This window comes from Hyperolius riggenbachi, chromosome 1, assembly GCF_040937935.1.
Source record: "Hyperolius riggenbachi isolate aHypRig1 chromosome 1, aHypRig1.pri, whole genome shotgun sequence".
NCBI lineage: Eukaryota > Metazoa > Chordata > Amphibia > Anura > Hyperoliidae > Hyperolius > Hyperolius riggenbachi.
Genome location: NC_090646.1, coordinates 485,001,671 through 485,027,445, shown reverse-complemented (window position 1 = coordinate 485,027,445; position 25,775 = coordinate 485,001,671). Strand labels below are relative to the sequence as shown.

Genomic DNA, 25,775 nt, shown 5'->3' with positions numbered 1-25,775 from the left:
GTAAATATCAAGGAGGATTTTAAAAAGGAACCTGAAGCAAGAGGTATATGGAGGCTGCATTTTAAACAATACCAGTTGCCCGACAGTCCTGCTCATATATTTGGCTGCAGCCTGAAACAAGCACGTGGAGATAGATAGAGATTATATATATATATCACTATCTACAGTATATATCTATCTATATCTATATCCTCCACATCCCTTTCACTTCAGGTTCTCTTCAAGTTAACTTGCATCCAACTGTTTAAAGAAAGTCTCAAGCCAGAGTGGTAAATTGTGCCCACCCCTTCTCTACCCCCCCCCCCCCCCATTTGACTTCTCTTCTCCCACTGGCCAATTGTCACTATCTCAAGTCATGTGATGTTAACGGAAGTATAGGTGGGCACTGGTCTAATGGCAAATGTTATCAGCACTCAACCTCAAGTTCTACTCAAATTGGGCACAGGTCCATTTTAATCTCAAGCAATAAAACTGTATAGTCCAGGGCTAAAACAGAATATTTCAAGTAAACAGGTTTCAAGCATAGTAAAAATGGTCAATAAAAACAAAATGAGACCTGATTAGTTGACAATTTTATTGCTAGCATGCATTGATCTTTCCTCAGTTGCTTGTAATGAATGGATACATGACAAAACTGAATGTATAGCGCATGAGAGAACAAAACTTGAAAGCAATGACTACATACTTGGAGTTCTTTTTCCCCGCTCTACTTCTGGCACCTTCAGAACAGAACAGATGATATCGGGTGGCTCTGGAACAATATCTGGATTTGTGTTTTCTTCCTCAGATTCAGCTAATGGTTCTGTTATACAAAAATAATTTTATTTAAGTCCTAAAATCTGAGCACAGTCCTTTATCTTGCACCATTGCTTATAGTAAAAAAAAAAAACCTGCTCAATTATTTTAGATGTCTTTAGAAGTATAAATACTAAAACCTAATTAGCAGAAAGTGGAAACCAAAAAAGTTTGAAAACTATTGGAAAGGGTTAAGGTGGCCATAGAACTGTAGACTTGACAGCCGATCAACAATTATTATCGAATCGGATGAAAATCGGTACCGCCAAAAGCAGGCCCAATCGACAATGTGACTAATGTATTGATCGAACATGCTGGAAAATCTTGGGCCCACATGCTAGATTGGGTGTGCGGCGGTAATGGCATGCGATCAATCACGAACAACGAACATGACAGAAACCCATGTTTCTACATGCACCCCATGCAGCTACCTGTCCAGTGTCCGGCACTGTGTCTGCACTCCTCTTCCAGATTCCTGCCCCACCTAGTTGCTCTCGCATTGCATTATAGTACGTCAGGCCACGTGGTGGCAAGTAATGTATAACTGCAAGGGGTACTGGGTGGGCATATGTACATTGGGGGAGACAGCAACCAGGGGCAGTAAGGCAAGGTCACAAGGCAGATTGCTGGAAGATTTCATGCTGAAATCAATTGTGAATCAGCCTGCGGTTTATGACTGCCAACAGATCTCAGATTCAATCAGTGGCAGATCTGTCTATTGGTCGATCAGCTGCCAAATTCGTGTGATGTATGGGTACCTTTAGATGGTTGTTTGAGTCCCTGCTGAGAAGGTGTCTTATCTGCTCATTTTCTGTCAGCCTAAAGCCCTGTATACATGCTAGATTAAAGTCGGCTGAAGTAGCCTTTGCCGATAATCCGACAAGTGTACAGCAGCGACCGCCGCTCAGCCAGTGATCCACCAGGCAGATCAGCCAATCAACAGCCAATACCTATATTGGTGCCACTCACCCTGCCCAATGCATGACGTCATATCAACGCCACTCCGACCCCCACATAGCAACAGAACGCATGTCTGTACAGCCTCAGCCCAGCGACGTTACCAGAGAGATCACGTCCCGATCACCATTGGGTGACATCAAGCATGTGTACGGGCTTTTAGATCTGTCACTAAGGTCAAATGCAATCAATCACTCTGATAACCTAAAATCCTTTGGATTACTACTCTAATGCAATAAAGCAGATTTGTAGTATGTATTAAACCTAGCCCATCAACCTTATAGCTACCTTTTAAAATACATAGTTTTAAAAACTGTTTTGCATGAGCACTTTCAGTTCATTCATTCTCCTGAAGCACAGTATGAGCAGGGACATGTATAAATAATGCCATTCTGAAAGACAATGGCATTCTTCAATTGACGAACACCTTCAAGCAAAATCACTAAGCACTCAAGATCAAATTAGTTTTACTTTTCAGTTAGGGTCCTTCTATGCATATACTGTATTGTAGTTCTCATTTTTCATATCTGATTTGGCTTCAGTGTTATTTTTTTTAACCCTTAAATTGACCATCTTACATATATGGAGCAAGACCACGCTTAAAGCGGACCCAAACCAAACATTTTTTTAATTCAAAATATTTAGTTGCACCACTCTGACACATACAAATATAAATAAACACTCCTTCAAGCCTATGATAATTTCATTGCATGCTTTTCACCCTCCTCTTTGCATAACTAGGGTTATACAGGTGGCAGCCATTAGCAATTCCTCCTTTGCTGGACACCATCTACTCCATCAGTTTGCTGGATTATTTGCCGGCAATATGAAAGGAAGGGAGGGGTTTCTCCAATAAATGTAAAATATTTTAGATTTGTCATCATGCAGCTGAAAAAAGGCTGCTATTTATTATTATAATTTAGAAAATAGATTTTATTTCTGAAATCTTGTATTTTTAGTTTGGGTCCACTTTAATTCCTAAATTATACCCACCCTTTCCTGCCTCCCATTAGCAGACTGTCACCTTTTCCCTAACCACGTGATATTGTGGTGGAATTAGCAGGTATCAGACTTTTATTGAAGTGGATCCGAGGTGAACTTTTACTCATTGCATAATTGTGTTCCTTTCCTATTGTTTATAGGGCATTCCTCAAGCCAAATACTTTTTTGTTTTAATAGTCTAATTCCCTATACACTAAATAAACCACGCCCACAGGTTTTCAGAGAGCCTTGGCAGTAGCAAGGGCTCATGGGAGCTCAGTCTGGGCAGGAGGAGGAGTAGGTTTCACTAGCCACTGATTTCAGAGGCAGAGGGGAGGAGGGGGGGAGATTAGGTTTTTTCCAGTGCTCAAGATACAGATAAGCCTGCCTCTGTGTAGTGTTTACAAACACCATGGCTCCTGCCACTGTATCACAGGAAGAAATAATCATTTTCAATTAAAGCTGTTTGCAGCTAGATTTGCTGTGTAAACTATCTAAACTTTAGATAAGATATATATAGACAAGTTACTTGTTATAGTTAGTTTTTCATCTCGGATCCGCTTTAAGCTTTTTCTCTGAGAAAGATTAGAACTACTCAAGTAGTTACCAAGTAGTATTCAAGTAGTACCCACATTACTCAAATCTGACCCAAAGCTGTGATCATTTAAACAAAGGATCCAACTAGATCTCCACAAGTTACATTCCGTGTAGGTCAAAATGACTATTAACGCCCATTTTAGCCAGTAGTCATCCTTGCAGCCACTATTATTACATGTTTGCCTAGCGTGGCACAGTGGAAATTACTGTCCTATGGAGAGGGCATGGGAAGGAGAGGCAAAATGCACTTTGGGATAAAGCAATTTACCCAGCTGACTCTTCACTGCATTAAGTCAAGCATAGAAGACTGGAGATGGCTATACAGACATCAAACTGACCCTCAAAACTCTGATGTTTATACATACTTAGTTCTGCTTGTCTTCAGTACAGACAGGAAAACACTGGTTGACATTTATTCCACCAAGATGGATTGTCTGACCAGTGCCATCTGCCGTTGACAGCATTTAAATAAATATATTATACAATTGTCCTATAAGCCATCAGGTATCTGAATATCCGACACTTTTCAGTCAACCATCACCATACTCAATCTAAATAGGAGCTCAGTTCCAGGTGCAGCAAAAATCAACCATTAACCTACTCTATCTGGCAACAGCTCTGGTGCTCTCCGAGGTGCCGCTGGCCGCCTGTAAGACCCTCTGCACACTGCATGCGATTCCGATTTTTAATCGTTTTTTACATGAGATTCCTTTTTTTTACTGCATGCTGCATTTTTTTCTGCGTTTTTCTGTTGATAGCATTCAGGGAAAATCGGAATCGCAAATCAGATTTGCAGTGTGCAGGGAGCTTAAAGAGTAACTGTCAGGCTGCAAAAGCTAATTTAAACCTCTATTCTCATGTTCTAAACAGTTTAGAAGGAAGCCAAAAAGGCAATACTGAAGTTAAAATGACTTTGATGTTTGCTGAATAACAATTCTCTTTATTCCCAAGCTCCTAAGGAGGCTGACAGGCTGCATAACAGAAGGTGCAGAGCATGCTGGGGCTGCTTCTTCTCCCTACTGCACTCCCTTGGTCCGCCCCTTCATTTCCCTATCCCACCCTAAGGCTGCTTTCACAGTGGGAAGTTACAGGCTCATGTTACAGTAGCTTGTAACATGCAGCCCAACTCACAGCAATGAAAAATCAATGTGCTGTTCACAGTGCACATGTTCCGTTAGAGTATACCGCACGAGTCCGCTATTGTTCCTAGCCACATGGCTAATTAATATTCACTGCACAGTAGTGTTGTCTGGATCATGAACCATTAGGATCTTTGATCCGGATCTTTTTTGTGAGTCAAATCATCCGAGATACGGTTCACAGTGGATGTCTGCAAGAAACGAACTGCAGCTTCTGTCACTCTGCTGCAAATGATTCAAAGATTCGGTTCAAAGATCCAGGTCTTTTCAATGATCCGATTCGAATCAGAGTGACAGACAATATGCCCAGTTAGACCAGAGACTGGTGGGAATGTCTGAGGGCTGGAACTTGGGAGGGCTAAAGAATCATCAATCAGGAAGCAGGGTAAAGGAGGATATTACATCACATCACAATTGGCTTCATACAAGACAGACAAACATGGAACCTGCCATGAGCTGTCAGGAGCATCAATCTCTGCATATACTATATAAAAATTCTGTGGAATCCAAACGTGGACAGTGAAATGCATATGTAATGTAAGTACAGCCAATATTTAGCTACTGATATATGTGTTTTTTTTCTCTGAGACCTTATACCTAACAGCTCCTCTTTAAGGTTGGTCGGGTCTTGCCCACGTCACCGACTGTCTGTGACTTGAAAGCGGAACTTTAACCTAGGATTGAACTTTATCCCAATCAGTAGCGATACCTACTTTCCCACAATAAATCTTTGCCTTTTCTTAAATAGTGCATAAAGGACATCTGTGTGGCTGAAACTGTGGTGAAACCCCTCCCATTATTATTATTATTATTTAGTATTTATATAGCGCCAACATATTACGCAGCGCTCCCATAGTGTGATATCAGGGCTATGGCCCTGACAGTTTGTATGTGAACCTCAATACATTGTGGGGAAAAAAATATATACACCTTTTAGTCCATTGCATTATTAGTGGGTGTGTTTATAGATAAGGGCAGTTAGAGGTGTCCATTTTTAATGACTGCCAGCAGGAAAGATGCTGACCTGCAGGCTCACAGAGGATCAAACAACATGAATCAAATGAATTACATGACGAACATCAATCATTTCTTGATCCATTCTCTATTGTTTTAACTTCTCAGTTTGGAATTTATTGATTTTTTTCTCTCCTACTACTATATTTCAGCAAAGTTCCTCTTTAACCACTTGCCGACCGCACGCTTATACCGTGCGTCGGCAAAGTGGCAGCTGCAGGACCAGCGACGCAGTACTGCGTCGCCAGCTGCAGGCTGATTAATCAGAAAGCAGCCGCTCGCGCGAGCGGCTGCTTCCTGTCAATTCACGGCGGGGGGCTCCGTGAATAGCCTGCGGGCCGCCGATGGCGGCTCGCAGGCTAAATGTAAACACAAGCGGAAATAATCCGCTTTGTATACATTGTACGGCGCTGCTACGCAGCAGCGCCGTAAGGCAGATCGGCGATCCCCGGCCAATCAGCGGCCGGGGATCGCCGCCATGTGACAGGGGACGTCCTGTCACTGGCTGCACAGGACGGATAGCGTCCTGTGCAGCCCGGATCACCGGGGATGAGCAGGTAGGAGAGGGAGGGGGGAATTTCGCCGCGGAGGGGGGCTTTGAGGTGCCCCCCACGCAACATGCCTGCAGGCAGGAGCGATCAGACCCCCCCTGCACATCATCCCCATAGGGGGAAAAAAAGGGGGGGCGATCTGATCGCTCTGCGTGCCCGCTGATCTGTGCTGGGGGCTGCAGAGCCCACCCAGCACAGATCCCAACAAACAGCGCTGGTCCTTAAGGGGGGGTAAAGGGTGGGTCCTCAAGTGGTTAAAGTCTGCATTAACACTCAATGGCAATTTTAACGTCCTCTGTTGACCTTTAATTAATGTCTTAAAAACTGTACCTTCAGTTTCTTGTGCCTCTTTTGCTTCTTTCTGCAGTCGTTGTCGCAGTAGTTCCTGCTGCTTTTCCAGGTACTGTTTTATAAAGCTGTTTTGTCCCATTTCCTCCCCCATCTATAGGGCAAAATAATGAAATAAAAGAATTCATTTTAAGGACATATAAACAACATTACGAGAGCTGAAGGTGACCACATAAATGGTATTAATTGAAATATATAGTTATATAAAGGACTAGTTAGTTACCCTATCCATCTAGTTCATCTAAACATATCACAAAAAAATTCAAGCCATTTTTGTTACGGGCAGTGTAACAAACTAGCTGTTTATTCTAAACAGTTTGTATTATCAGAAGATGCCGTTTAGATACCAATAATATATATTTACACTTTGTGTACCCACAATAGAAGAAGCAGCACCCCACCTACTCTCCATAGAAGAGGCCTGTGTCTATTGATGGATCACAGACTAATGCAAGCTGAACAGTGGGTTGTAAGCAATCCAATTCAGCAGCCAATCGATCACTGCCCAATCAGAAATTGATCAAGAAGTAGCAAACCAATTTACTACTGTGTACTGCAGAAATCTCAATGTCAGCACAAAAACTATGCAGGGATAAACATACCCCATTCCCATTCAACTTCATAAGTCACACCCACTTTTAGTCACTGAACTGTCTAAAATGACTTGGACTTGCAGGGATCCCATCTGACAGGAAATCAATGACGTGTATGGCCACCCTGCTGCACTCCAGAGCTGTGGGGAGAAGGGGCCTGTGAAGCTTATTATCTGATGCTGGTAGGAATTTAGCTGGAAGCTATTGGAAAGCTGACCACATAGAGGAAGACAGAGGGCTCATCTGGTGTATGATCAGCGCTAACCTCACTGAAATACCACAATGCCACACTGAAAACTTGGTTCTGTTCAGTATCATTGAGTGATATAGTTTTCTGTTCAGAATCATTTGAGTGATATAGTACCAAATCACTGCTCTGCTGCTATGGTGAAGACTTGGCACTATTCCTCATCTGGTTTACAAACAAAATCAAATCTAAAACAAAATGTATGTACATTCTGGTTGCAAACAAGTGATACTCCCTGGAACACATGGCTGACAGCAAGTGGAATGGAAAATAAGTTAACATATACTGTAAGTCCAGTTTTCACTTCTACACAGAGGAGGGTTAGATCCTCTGTCTGTCTTGCTTAGGTACAATGGGTTGCAAAAGTATTCGGCCCTCTTGAAGTTTTCCACATTTTGTCACATTACTGCCACAAACATGAATCAATTTTATTGGAATTCCACATGAAAGACCAACACAAAGTGGTGTACACATGAGAAGTGGAACGAAAATCATACATGATTCCAAACATTTTTTACAAATAAATAACTGCAAAGTGGTGTGTGCATAATTATTCGGCCCCCTTTGATCTGAGTGCAGTCAGTTGCCTATAGACATTGCCTGATGAGTGCTAATGACTAAATAGAATGCACCTGTGTGTAATCTAATGTCAGTACAAATACAGCTGCTCTGTGAGGGACTCAGAGGTTGTCTAAGAGAATATTGGGAGCAACAACACCGTGAAGTCCAAAGAACACACAAGACAGGTCAGGGATCAAGTTATTGAGAAATGTAAAGCAGGCTTAGGCTACAAAAAGATTTCCAAAGCCTTGAACATCCCACGGAGCACTGTTCAAGCGATCATTCAGAAATGGAAGGTGTATGGCACAACTGTAAACCTACCAAGACAAGGCCATCCACCTAAACTCACAGGCCGAACAAGGAGAGCGCTGATCAGAAATGCAGTCAAGAGGCCCATGGTGACTCTGGACGAGCTGCAGAGATCTACAGCTCAGGTGGGAGACTCTGTCCATAGGACAACTATTAGTCATGCACTGTACAAAATTGGCCTTTATGGAAGAGTGGCAAGAAGAAAGTCATTGTTAACAGAAAGCATAAGTCGTCCCATTTGCAGTTTGCCACAAGCCATGTGGGGGACACAGCAAACATGTGGAAGAAGGTGCTCTGGTCAGATGAGACCAAAATGGAACTTTTTGGCCAAAATGCAAAACGCTATGTGTGGCGGAAAACTAACACTGCACATCACTCTGAACAAACCATCACCACTGTCAAATATGGTGGTGGCAGCATCATGCTCGGGGGGTGCATCGCTTCAGCAGGGACAGGGAAACTGATCAGAGTTGATGGGAAGATGGATGGAGCCAAATACAGGGCAAACTTAGAAGAAAACCTCTTGGAGACTGCAAAAGACTTGAGACTGGGGCGGAGGTTCACCTTCCAGCAGGACAATGACCCTAAACATAAAGCCAGGGCAACAATGGAATGGTTTAAAACAAAACATATCTATGTGTTAGAATGGCCCAGTCAAAGTCCAGATCTAAATCCAATCGAGAATCTGTGGCAAGATCTGAAAAGTGCTGTTCACAAGCGCTGTCCATCTAATCTGACTGAGCTGGAGCTGTTTTGCAAAAGAAGAATGGGCAAGGATTTCAGTCTCTAGATGTGCAAAGCTGGTAGAGACATACCCTAAAAGACTGGCAGCTGTAATTGCAGCAAAAGGTGGTTCTACAAAGTATTGACTCAGGGGGCCGAATAATTACGCACACACCACTTTGCAGTTATTGATTTGTTAAAAATGTTTGGAATGATGTATGATTTTCGATCCACTTCTTACATGTACACCACTTTGTATTGGTCTTTCACGTGGAATTCCAATAAAATTGATGCATGTTTGTGGCAGTAATGTGACAAAATGTGGAAAACTTCAAGGGGGCCGAATACTTTTGCAACCCACTGTACATCAGAAGAGGAGTAAAAGTCTCTTGAAAAGGGACAGATAGAACCAGAATTGTATTTTACTGGCCAAGCAGCACCCCATTAAATTATACATCATGTTGGGGTTGCTTCATTAGGCTGCGCTATTGCCAGCGCTATAGACATTTATGGCTGTGTGTTGCATTATTTTGATGGGACGGGAAATGTAAACTGTTATACAAGCTGTACACTGACTACTTTACATTGTACAAAGACTTTTTTATTTATTATTGTTTTTATAAAGTGCCAACATATTACATAGTGCCTACATATTACGCAGCGCAGTGTCCTATCTTCAGTGTTGTCCCATGATAAGATATAATAAAATATGTACAAAAATGTGAGTAGTGTATTCACTTTCGTGAGATAATGTATAATCTAGATCAGCGTTTCTCAACATTTTATTGGTATGTAACCCTTTTAAAACCCTGTACTCAACAATATCCCCCTAACATAGTAAACATTATCACAAGCACCCCTTGACAAATATATACTTAATTGTAGTACATGATAATTGGTTCTGAACTATTTTCAAGCATTTACTATTGCTTTTCATTAGCTTAAATACTAATGTGGTGTTTAAATAAGATTTATTATTTTCTAAAACTCTAAATTTGTTGTTATTCTTGGTTCAGTATATCAAGCTGAGTACCCCCTGGAACCATCAGAAGTACCCCTGAGGCACACGCATCACATGTTGAGAACCTAGTGTGAAGAATAGCGGAGCTGCCGCCGCGCAGGGCGGCATGGCGGCGGCCTCCGCTTCTCAGCCGGCGGTTTCCGAATCCCATATGGAGCCGCCGGCGCAGAGCAGGGCAGTCACCGCCGCGGCTGATAGTATGGCGGCGGGTCCCGCTACTCAGCCGGCGGACTTCCGTGTGCGGGCGTGCGCTGACCGGGGACCTGGCCTCTCTGAGATTCAGAGGCAGAGGGTCATGCGCACGCGCGCGAGGCGGCAGGATATTTATTCTTTGAGAAGACGGGTCAGCTGATCCGGCGATCAGCTGACCCTAGCCAGCCAATCAGATGCTGACTTCAGGTCCAGCCCTCTGGGCGGGCTGGTGGAACTGGGCTTCTGCATTTAAGCCCACAGATGTCATTTGCTCACTTTCTGCTGTCGTGAATACTTAGGTGTAAACGCTCAGACCTTAGCTCAGTTCCCGGGTGTTGATATCAAGGACGTCACACCTCAGTTTAGGATTGTATTGCATATTTATCTGTGTCTTGACTTTGGCTATCCCTGACTACTCTCTCCTCTTCTCGATTTTGTACCTTTGCCTATCTGATTCTTAGTTGCCGACCCTGCCTGTTAAACGGACTCTGAATCAGCCTTCTGTTCTTGTACTGCTACCCTCTCTCTGTTGCCGAACCTCTGCCTGTCTGACCTTTCTCTTTTCCCCAGTGGTACGTCTCCCACTGGTGGGATATCTCTGAGGCTTGCCTCTCCAAGACGCATGCCCTAGCAGACGATTACTGCCAGGGGCTGAGATCCCATTCTTCACCTGGGCCGAGGATCTCACACACGGGGTTCCCATTCAGAGGTAACCACACCTCTGCGGAATCACCGTGTGGTGGATATTTCCACAGTCTTGTGTATTGTACATTGTTGATTGTTATTCTTTTGCTACAGTATCCAGAGGTTAGTTGCACTTGCATTATTGGTGGTTCTGCAGATCATCAATAATCAGGTGACACCTGCATTATTGGTGATACTGCAGATCACTAATAATCAGATTCTCTCTGCTTACTAACGCCGATCATTACACCTAGGATTCTAGATAAACTAGATTTTTTTGGCCGATTGATCTTTGGCACAAGTGTAGGGGGCCATGGGCGACAGCAACAGCAGCGCTCAATGAAAGTTTGCCATAGCTCTGTACCTGGCTGCAGCAGTGAGATTAAGATTAGACAAGATGCAAAATTGTACCTGGAAGACTCAATCATTTACCTGACCAACCACTGACTCAATAGTATACGGGTAACTTATGACTGGGATGTTGGAGGCCCTACCCCAAACCTCAGAATCCCGACCACCTGTGTTACCTCCTTGTTTCTTTTACATGGACAGGAGATCAGATCACTACTATTTACAACTGCCAGTGTGGACTAATGCTGGGCATAGATGAGTCGACCCGGCGGCTCGATTAGCCGCCGGATCGACTCCTGCCGCGAGTGCCTGCGCGTCCCCTCAGGCAGCCAAATCGATCCCCGCTGGTCCCCGCGGGCGCTCCTTATCTTCCGCTTGATTCCCCGCCCGCGGGGATCGAGCAGGAAATCTTTCCGGCGGGTCATCGGATCTGTCGGATATTATCAATCAAGCCATCAGCGGTTCAATTGATAAGAGACAAACGCTCAGTGTATGCCCAGCATAAAAGGGCAACAAGCCACAGTGGTCAGGTGGAGCATTCTAGACAAGAGATCCAGTTTATTTGTTTTTTTAAGTACTTTGTGTAACATACATACTTATAATTCCATACATATGTAAAGTTATCTTATAACAAGTGACTGCAATGAGGCTGTGCCCATTTTTCTGAAAAAATTAGGACTGTTATAAATGGTATGCATTATACAAATGATTGCACTGTGGTTTAAATTCATCTTTACACAGGGTTATGTTAAGACCTGTATATCCTTCATTAACTTTTGTGGGTAAAGCCAAACAAGAGGTAAGAAGAGGCGATTTTGTCATTGCTCTGCCATGAAATCAAATCTGTATTTCGCTTTAAAACTAAAGGATTAAAAAGTACTACAATACAGTATATACACACCTGGGAGTTTGGTTGGAACCCTGTATGGGGAGTAGAATGTTTCTGGAGGTTTTCCAGCATCAGTGCCTAGAGGGGGAAAAAATGGAAATCATTAAAAACTTTATTTGACATACTATATAGATTCACATAATGCCAGCTAAAGGGTCACTGCATTTGAGTTGATGTAAATGGTGCAATTTTAGGTACCTGGAGTTGGAGTTGGTAGTTTAATAAACTGAGGAGTTGGAGTCAGATGATTTTTGTACCGACTCCACAGCCCTGGTAAGTATTAGACTAAGGGCAGTCGAAAGCAATTTTGGGTATCTGTAGTCGGAGGTTTAATACACTGAGGAGTAGGCTGGACTTCCCAGCAATGCTATGCAGCCATGTCACCATCTCTGCAGTAACTATATACTTCATGATAAGCAACTGTGACCAATGCAGTTGCAGCCACACACACAGTGCCAAATCGCCATATTCTTAAGGTAGCCATACACTGGTCGATTTGCCATCGATTTGCCATCAGATTCGACCAACAGACAGATCCCTATCTGATCGAATCTGATCAGAGAGGGATCGTATGGCTACCTTTACTGCAAACAGATTGTGAACCGATTTCAGCCTGAAACCGTTCACAATCTGTGGTGGTGGTGCTGCCGCCGCTTCCCCCCATCCCGCATACATTACCTGCTCCACCGGCGCGACTCCCGGGTCTCCGCTCTTCTCCGCTCTGGTCTCCGGCATGCTTCCCTTCTTCCTGTCTGGGGGAAAGTTTAAACAGTAGAGCGCCCTCTACTGTTTCAACTTCCTGCCGGAACAGGAAGAAGGGAAGCATGCCGGAGACCAGACCAGACCAGAGCGGAGAAGAATAGCGGAGACCCGGGAGTCGCGCCTGCGGAGCAGGTAATGTATTGCAACTCTATTGCGTCGGTCGGGCACTCGAACGCCGCTAGCGATGCGCTCTTTACCCGCGGGCGAACGATGGTTATTTTCCGCACGGCGCGATCGACGGGATCGGACGGAATGGATCGAAATTCGGCATGTAGCGCGAACGATTAGTAGCAGATTCGATCCCGGTGATCGAATCTGCTGTTGAAACGGCGGCAAATCGGGCCAGTGTATGGCCAGCTTTAGCTTCAATGTGGGAGGGACCATTGAGAAGGTGATAAGGGGCTGCACAAAAGGTGGAAGAATGCATAATATGAAGCCTTAAAGGGGCACTATGGCAAAAAATTGAAAAATTTTAAATATGTGCAAACATAAACAAATGAGAAGTACGTTTTTTTCCAGAGTAAAATGAACCATAAATTAGTTTTCTCCCATGTTGCTGTCACTTACAGTAGGCAATAGAAATCTGACAGAAGCGACAGGTTTTGGACTAGTCCATCTCTTCATGGGGGGATTCTCAGGGATTTATTTATTTTCAAAAGCACTTCGTGAATGGCAGTTGCTTTGTCCAACCGCCAAAAAACTGTGTAGCGAGCAGGGAAGCTGGCCAACATCATTGTTTAAATCCTTTTTAGGGAATATATTTATACAGAATAAAAGCCTTGCTGAGAGTCCCCTATGAAGAGATGGACTAGTCCAAAACCTGTCAGATTTCTACTACCTACTGTAAGTGACAGCAACATGGGAGGAAAGTAATTTATGGCTCATTTTACTCTAGAAAATGTACTTCTTATTTGTCTATGTTTGAGCATATTTAAAATTTTACAATTATTTGCCATAGTGCCCCTTTAACATCAGTCTTTGTTAAAAATGTATAGCAAGTCTTTTTAGGCAGGTTGAACAAGACTTAGGGCCCGTTCACACTGCACGCGTTTCCAGCCGCGTTTTGGAAACGCGTGCAGGTGGCCGACACGCAGGACATCAGACATTGCATAGAGTGCAATGTCTGATGTTCACACTGCATGCGTTCCGGACCTGTGCGGTCCGGGAACGCATGCTGCACGCAGATTTTGCTGAAACGCGTGGCTGTCCCATTCACTTTTCAGTGATGGGATCAGCCACGCAACGCATACGAACGCAGACATGCGTGCGTCCGCATGCGTTGCGGTCCGCGTTCTGCAGTGTGAACGGGCCCTTATGCCTAGTACACACCATACAATTTTCTGTTAAGGGGCCCATACATCTAACGTTTTTCCCGCCGATATACAGCAGATTCGATCACTGTAATCGAATCTGCTGTGAAATCGTTGCGCAAACGCTGACAGAACGTTCGATTTCCGTCCAAAATTAATTGTTCTCGTCAATTCCCATCGTTCCGTCTGTGCGGAAGATTTTGCTCGATCGCCGGCGGGTCGGGAGTGCGTCGATAGTGGCGTTCGAATGCCCGACGACCGACGCAATACAGCGGCAATACATTACCTGATCCGGCTGGCACGAGTCCCCGCTCTCCTCTTTTCCGCGCTGGGCTCAGAGTCCGGCTGGCTTCACTGAACTTCCTGTCCTGGCAGAAAGTTTAAACAGTAGAGCGCCCTCTACTGTTTAAACTTCCCCCGTACAGGAAGTTCAGTGAAGCTGGAGCCAAGCGCGGAGAAGAGGAGAGTGGGGACTCGCACCGGCCGGATCAGGTAATGTATGCAGGGGAGGGGGGGGGGAGGGGGCGGCGGCAGCTTCACAGATTGTGATCGGTTTCATGCTGAAATTGATTCACAATCTGTTTGCAGTTGGTAATCATCTATCTGGCAGGTAAATCAGGTGGCCATACACTGGTCGATTTGCCATCAGATCGACCAACAGATAGATCCCTCTCTGATCGAATCCGTATGGCTGCTTTTACTGCAAACAGATTGTTTACCGGTTTCAGCATGAAACCGATCACAATCTGTGAAGCTGACGCCTCCCACCCCCCCCCCCCCCCCGCATTCATTACCTGATCCGGCCAGGGCGAGTCCCCAGGTCTACGCTGTGTTCTTCTCCGCGCTGGGCTCAGAGTCCGGCAGGCTTCATTGAGCTTCCTGTCCGGGGGGAGTTTAAACAGTAGGACGATCTACTGTTTAAACTTCCTGCCGGGACAGGAAGTTCAGAGAAGCCAGCCCGACCCGGGCCCAGCGCGTAGAAGTGACAGCGGAGAGAGCGGGGTCTCGCGCCAGTGGAACAGGTAATGTATTGCCGCTGTATTGCGTCGGTCATTTGAACGCCGCTATTGACGCACTCCCGAATCGCCGGCGACCGAGCGAAATCTTCCGCACGGACGGGAACGATTGATTTCGGACAGAAATCGATCGTTCTGTCAGCGTTTGCGCAACGATTTCACAGCAGATTCGATCATAGTGATCGAATCTGCTGTATATCGGTGAGAAAATCGTTAGGTGTATGGGCCACTTAAAGGTGCGTACACATGCACTACAAAAGGGTAACACTGGGTCCGCCGGACCCTCCCACTCGGCGGTCTTTTAGCAGACAGTAGCGCGCGTGTACACGCTGTCGGCGGACTGACAAGGCCGTTTCTGATCGATCCGCTCGGCGGGTACCGCTTTGCTGAGCCGATCGGAAACAAACCGCTCAGATGTAAACTTTCTCATAGGGAATCAGTGCACAAGCGCTTTCAGGGCGATTTTGCTAATTACCGGCGCTTAACCACTTAACGACCGCCCCCAGCCGATGGGCGGCGGCAAAGACCGGGCCCAAACGACCGCAATACGCCCATCGGCGGGGGCGGGAGTGGCTGTGCGGCGATCGCGTCATTCGTGACGCGATCAGCCGCCGGGGACTGGCTCCGCCCACCGTTCGTTGTAACCCGCCGGCCGTTCGGAAGCGCCGGCGGGTTACTAGCACCCGGATCGCCGCATGTAACAAGTATAATAGGCTTTGTAATGTATACAAAGCCTATTATACTGGCTGCCTCCTGCCCTGGTGGTCCCAGTGTCCGAGGGACCACCAGGGCAGGCTGCAGCCACCCTAGTCTGCACCCAAGCACACTGATTTCCCCCTCCCCTGCCCCCTGATCGCCCACAGCACCCCTCAGACCCCCCCCTGCCCACCCCCCAGACCACTGTTTGCACCCAGTCACCCCCCTAATCACCCATCAATCACTCCCTGTCACTATCTGTCAACGCTATTTTATTTTTAAGTCCCTAATCTGCCCCCTACTCCCTCCTGATCACCCCCCCACCCCTCAGATTCTCCCCAGACCCCCCCCCCCCCCCGTGTACTGTATGCATCTATCCCCCCTGATCACCTGTCAATCACCTGTCAATCACCTGTCAATCACCCGTCAATCACCCCCTGTCACTGCCACCCATCAATCAGCCCCTAACCTGCCCCTTGCGGGCAATCTGATCACCCACCCACACCAATAGATCGCCCGCAGATCCGACATCAGATCACCTCCCAAATCCATTGTTTACATCTCTTATCTCCTCTAAACACCCACTAATTACCCATCAATCACCCCCTATCACCACCTGTCACTGTTACCCATCAGATTAGACCCTAATCTGCCCCTTGCGGGCACCCAATCACCCGCCCACACGCTCAGATTGCCCTCAGACCCCCCCTTATCAATTCGCCCGTGCAATATTTACATCTGTTATTCCCTGTAATAACCCACTGATCACCTGTCAATCACCCATCAATCACCCCCTGTCACTGCCACCCATCAATCACCCCCTGTCACTGCCACCCATCAAACAGCCCCTAACCTGCCCCTTGCGGGCAATCTGATCACCCACCCACACCAATAGATCGCCCGCAGATCTTCTCTCCTCTAAACACCCACTAATTACCCATCAATCACCCCCTATCACCACCTGTCACTGTTACCCATCAGATTAGACCCTAATCTGCCCCTTGCGGGCACCCAATCACCCGCCCACACCTCAGAACGCCCTCAGACCCCAGCCCTGATCACCTCGCCAGTGCATTGCTTGCATCTATTTCCCCCCTCTAATCACACCTTGAGACACCCATCAATCACCTCCTGTCACCCCCTAGCACACCTACCCATCAGATCAGGCCCTAATTTGCCCCGTGTGGGCTCCTGATCACTCGGCCAAACCCTCAGATCCCCCTCAGACCCCCTTCCGATCACGTCCCCAGTGCATTGATTGCATCTATTTTCCCCTCTAACCGCCCCCTGAGACACCCATCAATCACCTCCTGTCACCCCCCTAGCACTCCTATCCATCAGATCAGGCCCAATACATCCTGTCGTCTAAGAGGCCACCCTGCTTATGACCGCTTCCACAAAATTTGCCCCCTCATAGACCACCTGTCATCAAAATTTGCAGATGCTTATACCCCTGAACAGTCATTTTGAGAAATTTGGTTTCCAGACTACTCACAGTTTTGGGCCCGTAAAATGCCAGGGCAGTATAGGAACCCCACAAGTGACCCCATTTTAGAAAGAAGACACCCCAAGGTATTCTGTTAGGTGTATGATGAGTTCATAGAATATTTTATTTTTTGTCAAAAGTTAGAGGAAATTGGATTTTTATTGTTTTTTTCACAAAGTGTCATTTTTCACTAACTTGTGACAAAAAATAAAATCTTCTATGAACTCACCATACCCCTAACGGAATACCTTGGGGTGTCTTCTTTCTAAAATGGGGTCACTTGTGGGGTTCCTATACTGCCCTGGCATTTTAGGGGCCCTAAACCGTGAGGAGTAGTCTAGAATCCAAATGCCTCAAAATGACCTGTGAATAGGACGTTAGGCCCCTTAGCGCACCTAGGTTGCAAAAAAGTGTCACACATGTGGTATCGCCGTACTCAGAAGAAGTAGTATAATGTGTTTTGCGGTGTATTTTTATACATACCCATGCTGGGTGGGAGAAATCTCTCTGTAAATGGACAATTGTGTGTAAAAAAAATCAAATAATTGTCATTTACAGAGATATTTCTCCCACCCAGCATCTGTATGTGTAAAAATACACCCCAAAACACATTATACTACTTCTCCTGAGTACGGCGGTACCACATGTGTGGCACTTTTTTGCACCCTAAGTGCGCTAAGGGGCCCAAAGTCCAATGAGTACCTTTAGGATTTCACAGGTCATTTTGCGACATTTGGTTTCAAGACTACTCCTCACGGTTTAGGGCCCCTAAAATGCCAGGGCAGTATAGGAACCCCACAAATGACCCCATTTTAGAAAGAAGACACCCCAAGGTATTCCGTTAGGAGTATGGTGAGTTCATAGAAGATTTTATTTTTTGTCACAAGTTAGCGGAAAATGACACTTTGTGAAAAAAAACAATTAACATCAATTTCCGCTAACTTGTGACAAAAAAAAAAAATCTTCTATGAACTCACCATACTCCTAATGGAATACCTTGGGGTGTCTTCTTTCTAAAATGGGGTAATTTGTGGGGTTCCTATACTGTCCTGGCATTTTAGGGGCCCTAAACCGTGAGGAGTAGTCTTGAAACGAAATTTCTCAAAATGACCTGTGAAATCCTAAAGGTACTCATTGGACTTTGGGCCCCTTAGCGCAGTTAGGGTGCAAAAAAGTGCCACACATGTGGTATCGCCGTACTCAGGAGAAGTAGTATAATGTGTTTTGGGGTGTATTTTTCCACATACCCATGCTGAGTGGGAGAAATATATCTATAAATAGACAATTGTGTGTAAAAAAAATAAAAAAATTGTCATTTACGGAGATATTTCTCCCACCCAGCATGGGTATGTGTAAAAATACACCCCAAAACACATTATACTACTTTTCCTGAGTACGGCAATACCACATGTGTGGCACTTTTTTGCAGCCTAACTGCGCTAAGGGGCCCAAAGTCCAATGAGCATCTTTAGGCTTTACAGGGGTGCTTACAATTAGGCACCCCCCAAAATGCCAGGACAGTGAACACACCCCACAAATGACCCCATTTTGGAAAGTAGACACTTCAAGGTATTCAGAGAGGAGCATAGTGAGTCCGTGGCAGATTTCATTTTTTTTTTTCGCAAGTTAGAAGAAATGGAAACTTTTTTTTTTTGTTGTTGTTGTCACAAAGTGTCATTTTCTGCTAACTTGTGACAAAAAATAAAATCTTCTATGAACTCACCATGCCTCTCACTGAATACTTTGGGATGTCTTCTTTCCAAAATGGGGTCATTTGGGGGATATTTGTACTATCCTGGAATTTTAGCCCCTCATGAAACCTGACAGGTGCGCAGAAAAGTCAGAGATGCTTGAAAATGGGAAAATTCACTTTTGGCACCATAGTTTGTAAACGCTATAACTTTTACCTAATCCAATAAATATACACTGAATGTTTTTTTTTTTATCAAAGACATGTAGCAGAATAACTTTCGCGCTCAAATGTATAGGAAATTTTACTTTATTTGAAAAATGTCAGCACAGAAAGTTAAAAAAGTCATTTTTTTGACAAAATTCATGTCTTTTTTGATGAATATAATAAAAAGTAAAACTCGCAGCAGCAATCAAATAGCATCAAAAGAAAGCTGTATTAGTGACAAGAAAAGGAGGTAAAATTCATTTAGGTGGTAGGTTGTATGACCGAGCATTAAACCGTGAAAGCTGCAGTGGTCTGAATGGAGAAAAAGGCTCTGGTCCTTAAGGGGCGAAAAGACTGTGGTCCTGAAGTGGTTAAAGTGAACCTAAAGCCGATAAAAAAAAAAATGAGATTAACTCACCTGGGGCCTCCCTCAGCCCCCTGCAGCCGATCGGTGCCCTCGCAGCTCCGCTCCGATGTCCCAGGACCCGCCGGCGAGCACTTCCGGTTTTGCCGTCACTCGCTGTCACCGGCCGACAGGCATGGGAACGCGAGTGATTGTTCGCGTTCCCAGCCTGTATATCGCCCCCTATGCTGCTATTGCGGCCTCCTGGCCGCAATAGCAGCATAGGGGGCGATATACAGGCTGGGAACGCGAACAATCACTCGCGTTCCCATGCCTGTCGGCCGGTGACGGCGAAACCGGAAGTGCTCGCCGGCGGGTCCTGGGACATCGGAGCGGAGCTGCGAGGGCACCGATCGGCTGCAGGGGGCTGAGGGAGGCCCCAGGTGAGTTAATCTCATTTTTTTTTAATCGGCTTTAGGTTCACTTTAAAAAATAGCAAAAACGCCTTAGGTGTGAACAAGCCCTAACTGATGTAAAACGAGTTTAACTTACCTGGGGATTCTACTGGCCCCCGGCAGACGTCCTGTGCTTGCACCAGGACAAAAAAAATCCTCTGGTACCCCGCAGCGAGGCAGGGCTACTATCTTGCTGCGAAGATCAGGAGGATTGGTTTGTCCCGTCTCAAGCACAGGATGTAGTAGGAAACGCAGTATATCGGCGAGAAAAATCTCATAGTGTGTACCTAGCATGAGATTCAAGGTATACACAGGCGGGAGGGAGTGTAAGGTCACAGAATGCAATACCAGATGTGGAATAAAGACAAGTATAGGAGGGGAGGGGGGGGGGGGGGGGAAGGATTGGGTGGATTGAATGTTTTTTCCCCCCAGATTTAAAAAAAAAAAAAAATAATAATAAAATCAACCACTTTTTTTCACATTTCTAACGTTTGTATGTCACTACAACCTCCGCCTCCAAAGAACCCCAGAAAAAAGAAAAAAAAAACACAATGAAACAATCATACGCGTAAAAACAAAGACATCCGTGATATTGCAAGAATACTGCAAATGTGCTCTCTGCCTATATCTACCCAAATAATAGATCCTGAGCACCAATTTCATAACTAAAGTAGTGCAAAGCAGTATTCAAGGTACAATCAGCTGATTTAGCACATAAAAAAAAATAATCAAAAACTAAAGGTGGCCATGAGCGTATAAATTTTTCCCATCACTTTGATCACCCTACTCAACTTTCCTAGAAATAGATGACCCTACATGCCAGGCTGATCAATAATTTAGTCTATTTCAATTGGTGGCAGGTCGGGAGGGGGAATAGTTTCTCCTAGACTAGTTCTCTTTGCATGGGCCTTTGTAAAAAAATCTACTGTCAATACAGCTGTCACAAAAACGCTGTTTAACCATCTGTCATACCTGTTCACTAAATGGGGTATGACACATGAACTGCATTGTTTTGTCTTTGCCATGAGATGCACTGCTGAGCATGACAGAAAAGCTGTTGGACAGTCTTCCCAAGGAGAAGTGTTAATCCTAAGAAGTCTTTGATGCAAGAAAGTGAGTGGATGACCAAAAAAAGTGGCGTGTCCTAATGGCAATGGTTGACACGCCACTGATATCAGGACTGAATGCTTAATGACAAGTTTTGCAGATTACCCCCAACTCCCGATTGTACTATTCTCATCATACAAATTAAATGGTTTCATATGCCGAGAATGGTTTGAAATGAAAAAAAAAAAACAAAACAAAACAAAAAAACCAGCAGCTACAGAGGATAACCTCGCCAGGAACTACTGATTGACAGCGGCACTCGCGCAGGCGCAGTAGAGGATGACCTGGCAAGTCCCTGGGTCCGTGCTGTCCCTTTCTCTGTCTGGCCTTCTTCTCCATCTTCTCTTCACTTCCTGTCCTGTCACAAGCTGGAAGCTCAAACAGTAGAGGGCTTCACTGTTTGAACTTCCCCCTTCTCACAGGAAGGGGCAGGAAGTGAAGAGGAGATGCAGAAGAAGACCAGTCGCAGAAATGAAAAGCACGGACCCAGGGACTCGCACCAGCGGACAGGTGATGTATTGCTGCATCGATCATCGCCAAATCGAACGAAGCTAACAATGCGCTCCCGAACCACCGGCAATCGAACGAAATGTTCCGCCTGGACAGATCAACTGAATCAATCAATTTCAGAAGGAAATCGGTCAGCGTTTGCGTTATCGATTTCACCACAGAGTTGATCACAGTGATCAAATCTGCTGTACATCGGTGGGAAATCGACATAGTCTATGGGCACCTTTAGAGAAACAAGACAATTTGAGAGTAGCCGTGGATAGCCAGGGCTGTGGAGTACAAAAATCCACCAACTCAGACTCCTTAGGTTAGGATTCCACCGACTCCTCGACTCCAACTCCTCTAATTTGTATATAACAATTTTGTTGATTGAAAGTATGTAACATGAAATGCATCTCTCAACTGCCAACGCTTAGGAATTTTAAAATACAACTGAAGTGTGAGTGATATGGATGCTGCCATATTTATTCCCTTTTAAACAATACCAGTGACCTGGCTAGCAGGCTAATCTTCTGCCTCTAATACTTTTAGTCATAGACTCAGGGCTCGTTTCCACTATCGCGAATCTGCATGCGTCCAACGCATGCAGATCCGCACATGTAATACAAGTGGATGGGCCTGTTTCCACTGTAGCGTTGTTGAGGTGCGTTTTTTTCAGCGTGAAAAAAACGCACAAAAGAGCCAACGATTTCGCCTGCGTCGGGAATCCGTGCGAATCGCCGCTAATGTATTTAATAGTAAAAACGCATGCGTTTGTTACATGCGTTTTTACCCGCGATTTCGCGTGCGATTTCGCACCTTTTTCAATTTTATTTAGCCCTGGCAGTGTCATGGTTAATTTCGCATGGCACCCTGCCATGCGAAATCGCATGCGAAATCGCGGGTAAAAACGCATGTGGAAACGCATCCGCATGCGTTTTTACAAGCGTCGGAATGCGGCCGAAATCGCGTCGCAACAGTGGGAACGAGCCCTCAAACTATGAAAAGGGTGGAGGTTGCGCATCCCTAAAAACATGCTGCAATTGACTGGTTAATCGCTCAGGCATGCACCACCTCTATTAGGCTGAAAATGCATGCCCCTGTTTAAGTTGTCCCTTAAAGAGGAAGTCCAGTGAAAATAATGTAATTTTTTAAAAAAAGTGTTTAATTTTTACAATAATTATGTATAAATGATTTAGTCAGCGTTTGCTCATTGTAAAATCTTTCCTCTCCCTGATTTACATTTTGACATTTACCACATGGTGACATTTTTACTGCTGGCAGGTGAGGTCACTGGAAGGAGATTGCATTTTTGGTAGTTGGAAACAGCTGTCATTTCCCCCAATACAACAAGGCTCCCGCAGTGTGATATCAGGACCTCAGTGCTGTGGGGCGCTGACATCACACTGTGGGAAGGGGTTTCACCACAATATCAGCCATACAGAGTCCCCTGATGATCCGTTTGAGAAAAGGAATAGATTTCTCATGGGAAAGGAGGTACCAGCTACTGATTGGGATGAAGTTCAATTCTTGGTTAAGGTTTCTCTTTAAACTGTGGGCTCTCTCTTCTGCTTTTACTAGTTTGGGGTCTTACTCTTTCCTAGGTCTTAGGGCTCGTTTCCACTATCGCGAATCTGCATGCGTCCAACGCATGCAGATCCGCACGTGTAATGCAAGTGGATGGGCCTGTTTACACTGTAGCGTTGTTGAGGTGCGTTTTTTTTCAGCGTGAAAAAAACGCACAAAAGAGCCAACGATTTCGCCTGCGTCGGGAATCCGTGCGAATCGCCGCTAATGTATTTAATAGTAAAAACGCATGCGTTTGTTACATGCGTTTTTACCCGCGATTTCGCGTGCGATTTCGCACCTTTTTCAATTTTATTTAGCCCTGGCAGTGTCATGGTTAATTTCGCATGGCACCCTGCCATGCGAAATCGCATGCGAAATCGCGGGTAAAAACGCATGCGGAAACGCATCCGCATGCGTTTTTACAAGCGTCGGAATGCGGCCGAAATCGCGTCGCAACAGTGGGAACGAGCCCTTAGGGAAGATGGGTCAATATGTTGGTGGTAGACACTGAATGTCAGTCTACCTTGAACAGATTGAACCTGGTTAAATATTGGGAATAAAACAATGAAAACCGTAATTTGAAAAAAGTCAAAATTGCTCAGTTGCAGAGATTAGTTATAAGCAAATTCTACTGTGCATAAAAGGGTGATCCAGTGTTCTTGAGAGACAAATGTGAAACACCTTAGATAGTAGTATTTGAGAGTTTGATTGGCGTTCTCAGTTTGCCCCCTGAGTTGGGGATGAAGGCTGGATAGACGATACTTGAATGTTCATACATCTACACAGCTCCTTCAAATACCTGAACATAAACTGCAACCCTCTTTCAGACGAACACTGTGTATCCAGCGCTGGAGACTTAGAAGCAGCCAGCACCACCATAGGCCATAATAGGAATTACGGCTATAGCAGCGCACAGGGAATAACTTCTGTGCCGCCGTCAGAGCTGAAGTTACTTTTATAACACAATAATTTGGCTTCCAGCAATTGCTGGAAGCCGAATTATTTCATTCCCCACCATCCATAGCGGCCTGAAGGGGGAAATAGTATTTGATACGTCCGGGAACTTGTGCAGCAGCAGGATCAGCGATATAACGGCTGTATCCTGCGCCCAAGTCTCCCGCGCCGATATATCTCGTACGCCTTTCAGATACGCCATTAGGGAGACCAACATTTGTTCCCAACTATGGGAAGTAAATTACTCATTTGGTAAGTCTATCAATGACTACCAAAATGGGATTATAGCTTTTGCAAGTAAAACATTTCACCACAAAATCCATTAAGATCATGCCTTGGTGCAGGAAATGGGAAAAGGCTTTGGTAAACTCCATTGCCTGTTGTAGGGAGTTTAGAGCAGGCACAGGTAGGACATGCGGTAATATAACTTTTGCAATCTTTTTCAGATTTGGCCACCAATCTTGTTTTTGCAACAGTTCAAAAGTCTGGTTAAACCTAAAGTAACCTGCTAACATGTTGTTATGTCAACTCTGCAGAACAAAAAAATATTGTGTCGTGCAAACACATTGTCATTGCAACTCTGCTGTGAAGAAACCCAAGCCACTTTAGGTTTAAAGATGCAATTTTTGCGGAAAACAAATTGTTATGATAGTGCACCATTGACCGTTCCACTGAGGCGAGAGTCTCCTGAGTGCAGAGTCTAAGTGACCACGGGTCTTCACCAGAGCGCTCCAGGAGGGGGTGATGGGCCGCAACCCCTAGTGGGCTACGGACTACTTGAGCTGCCTAGTGCCCACCAGGTTGCACACAGGAAGGACTCAAACAGTGGTCAGGAGAACAGATGACGCCTCGATGTGGAGGCTGTGTGACTGGAGGGAGATCCGGTAGTACTGCATTAATAGAAGATCCGGAATAACTGTGGCAGAGGAATCCAGGTCCAGATAGCAACTGAGGTCAGAGCAGGCAGCAGAGGTTCAGATCCGGTAACAAGCTGAGGTCAGGGCAGGCAGCAGAGGTACAGATCCGGTAACAAGCTGAGGTCAGGGCAGGCAGCAGAGGTTCAGATTAGGTAACAGGCTGAGGTCAGGGCAGGCAGCAATCCAGGAGAATCAGAGACGAGCCAAGGGTCAAAAGCCGGGTAGATCAGATCAAGAGTAGTCTAGGAACAAAGCCGGGTCGGTAACAAAGATCAGTCAGGAAAACAAGCAGAGCTTCGGGCTATCTCACACAGTAGCTGATAGAGGAATCAGCGTGGAGTGCTGTGAGTCACCGCCTTTTATACTGGAGGAGGGCTGGCCTTCCAATTGAATTACGCGCCACGCATGCATACTGACGCCTGCTGAGATCAGCGCATGCGTACTGTCATCTGATGCATGAGTACTTTTGTCCGCCAGGAACGGCGCATGCGTACTTCGTTTGCCCACAGCCGCGGCTTGTACTTCTGCCATTCCCGTCATTGGCAACCTCCATGATGACGTGTCTGTACGCGTTCCCTCACACAGACCACCCGGAAGTGCTGACTCCCGATGAGGCACAGAGTACCGTGCGCCCCGCATCAACAAGGCCCATCCAGACTGCGGATCCCCGGGAGATGACAAGGCCATCAAAGCACCGGCCTGTGGTAAGATTCCTGTGTGATCTTGACATTAATTCCTTGGTTTGGGGAGATTTTAAAATTAGGTTTATCTTGTCATGTAGCACAGTGTTTCTCAACATTTTATTGGTATGTACCCCTTTTA

General features: G+C 45.5%; 1 protein-coding gene across 2 annotated transcripts in view; it reads right to left on the bottom strand.

Moving 5' to 3' along the window:
- Positions 1–25,775, bottom strand: part of ACIN1 (apoptotic chromatin condensation inducer 1) — a 135,444-nt gene that overhangs the window by 96,723 nt on the left and 12,946 nt on the right. For both annotated transcript variants that reach the window (XR_011022249.1, XM_068241988.1), the window contains exons 2-4: positions 11,965–12,030; positions 6,365–6,476; positions 686–802 (exon numbers count right to left, since the gene is read on the bottom strand). Coding sequence is in view for 1 of the 2 variants with exons in the window: in XM_068241988.1 (XP_068098089.1) it covers positions 686–802; positions 6,365–6,476; positions 11,965–12,030 (295 nt within the window). In the remaining variant the exon portion in view is untranslated. The remainder of the gene's footprint in view (positions 1–685; positions 803–6,364; positions 6,477–11,964; positions 12,031–25,775) is intronic.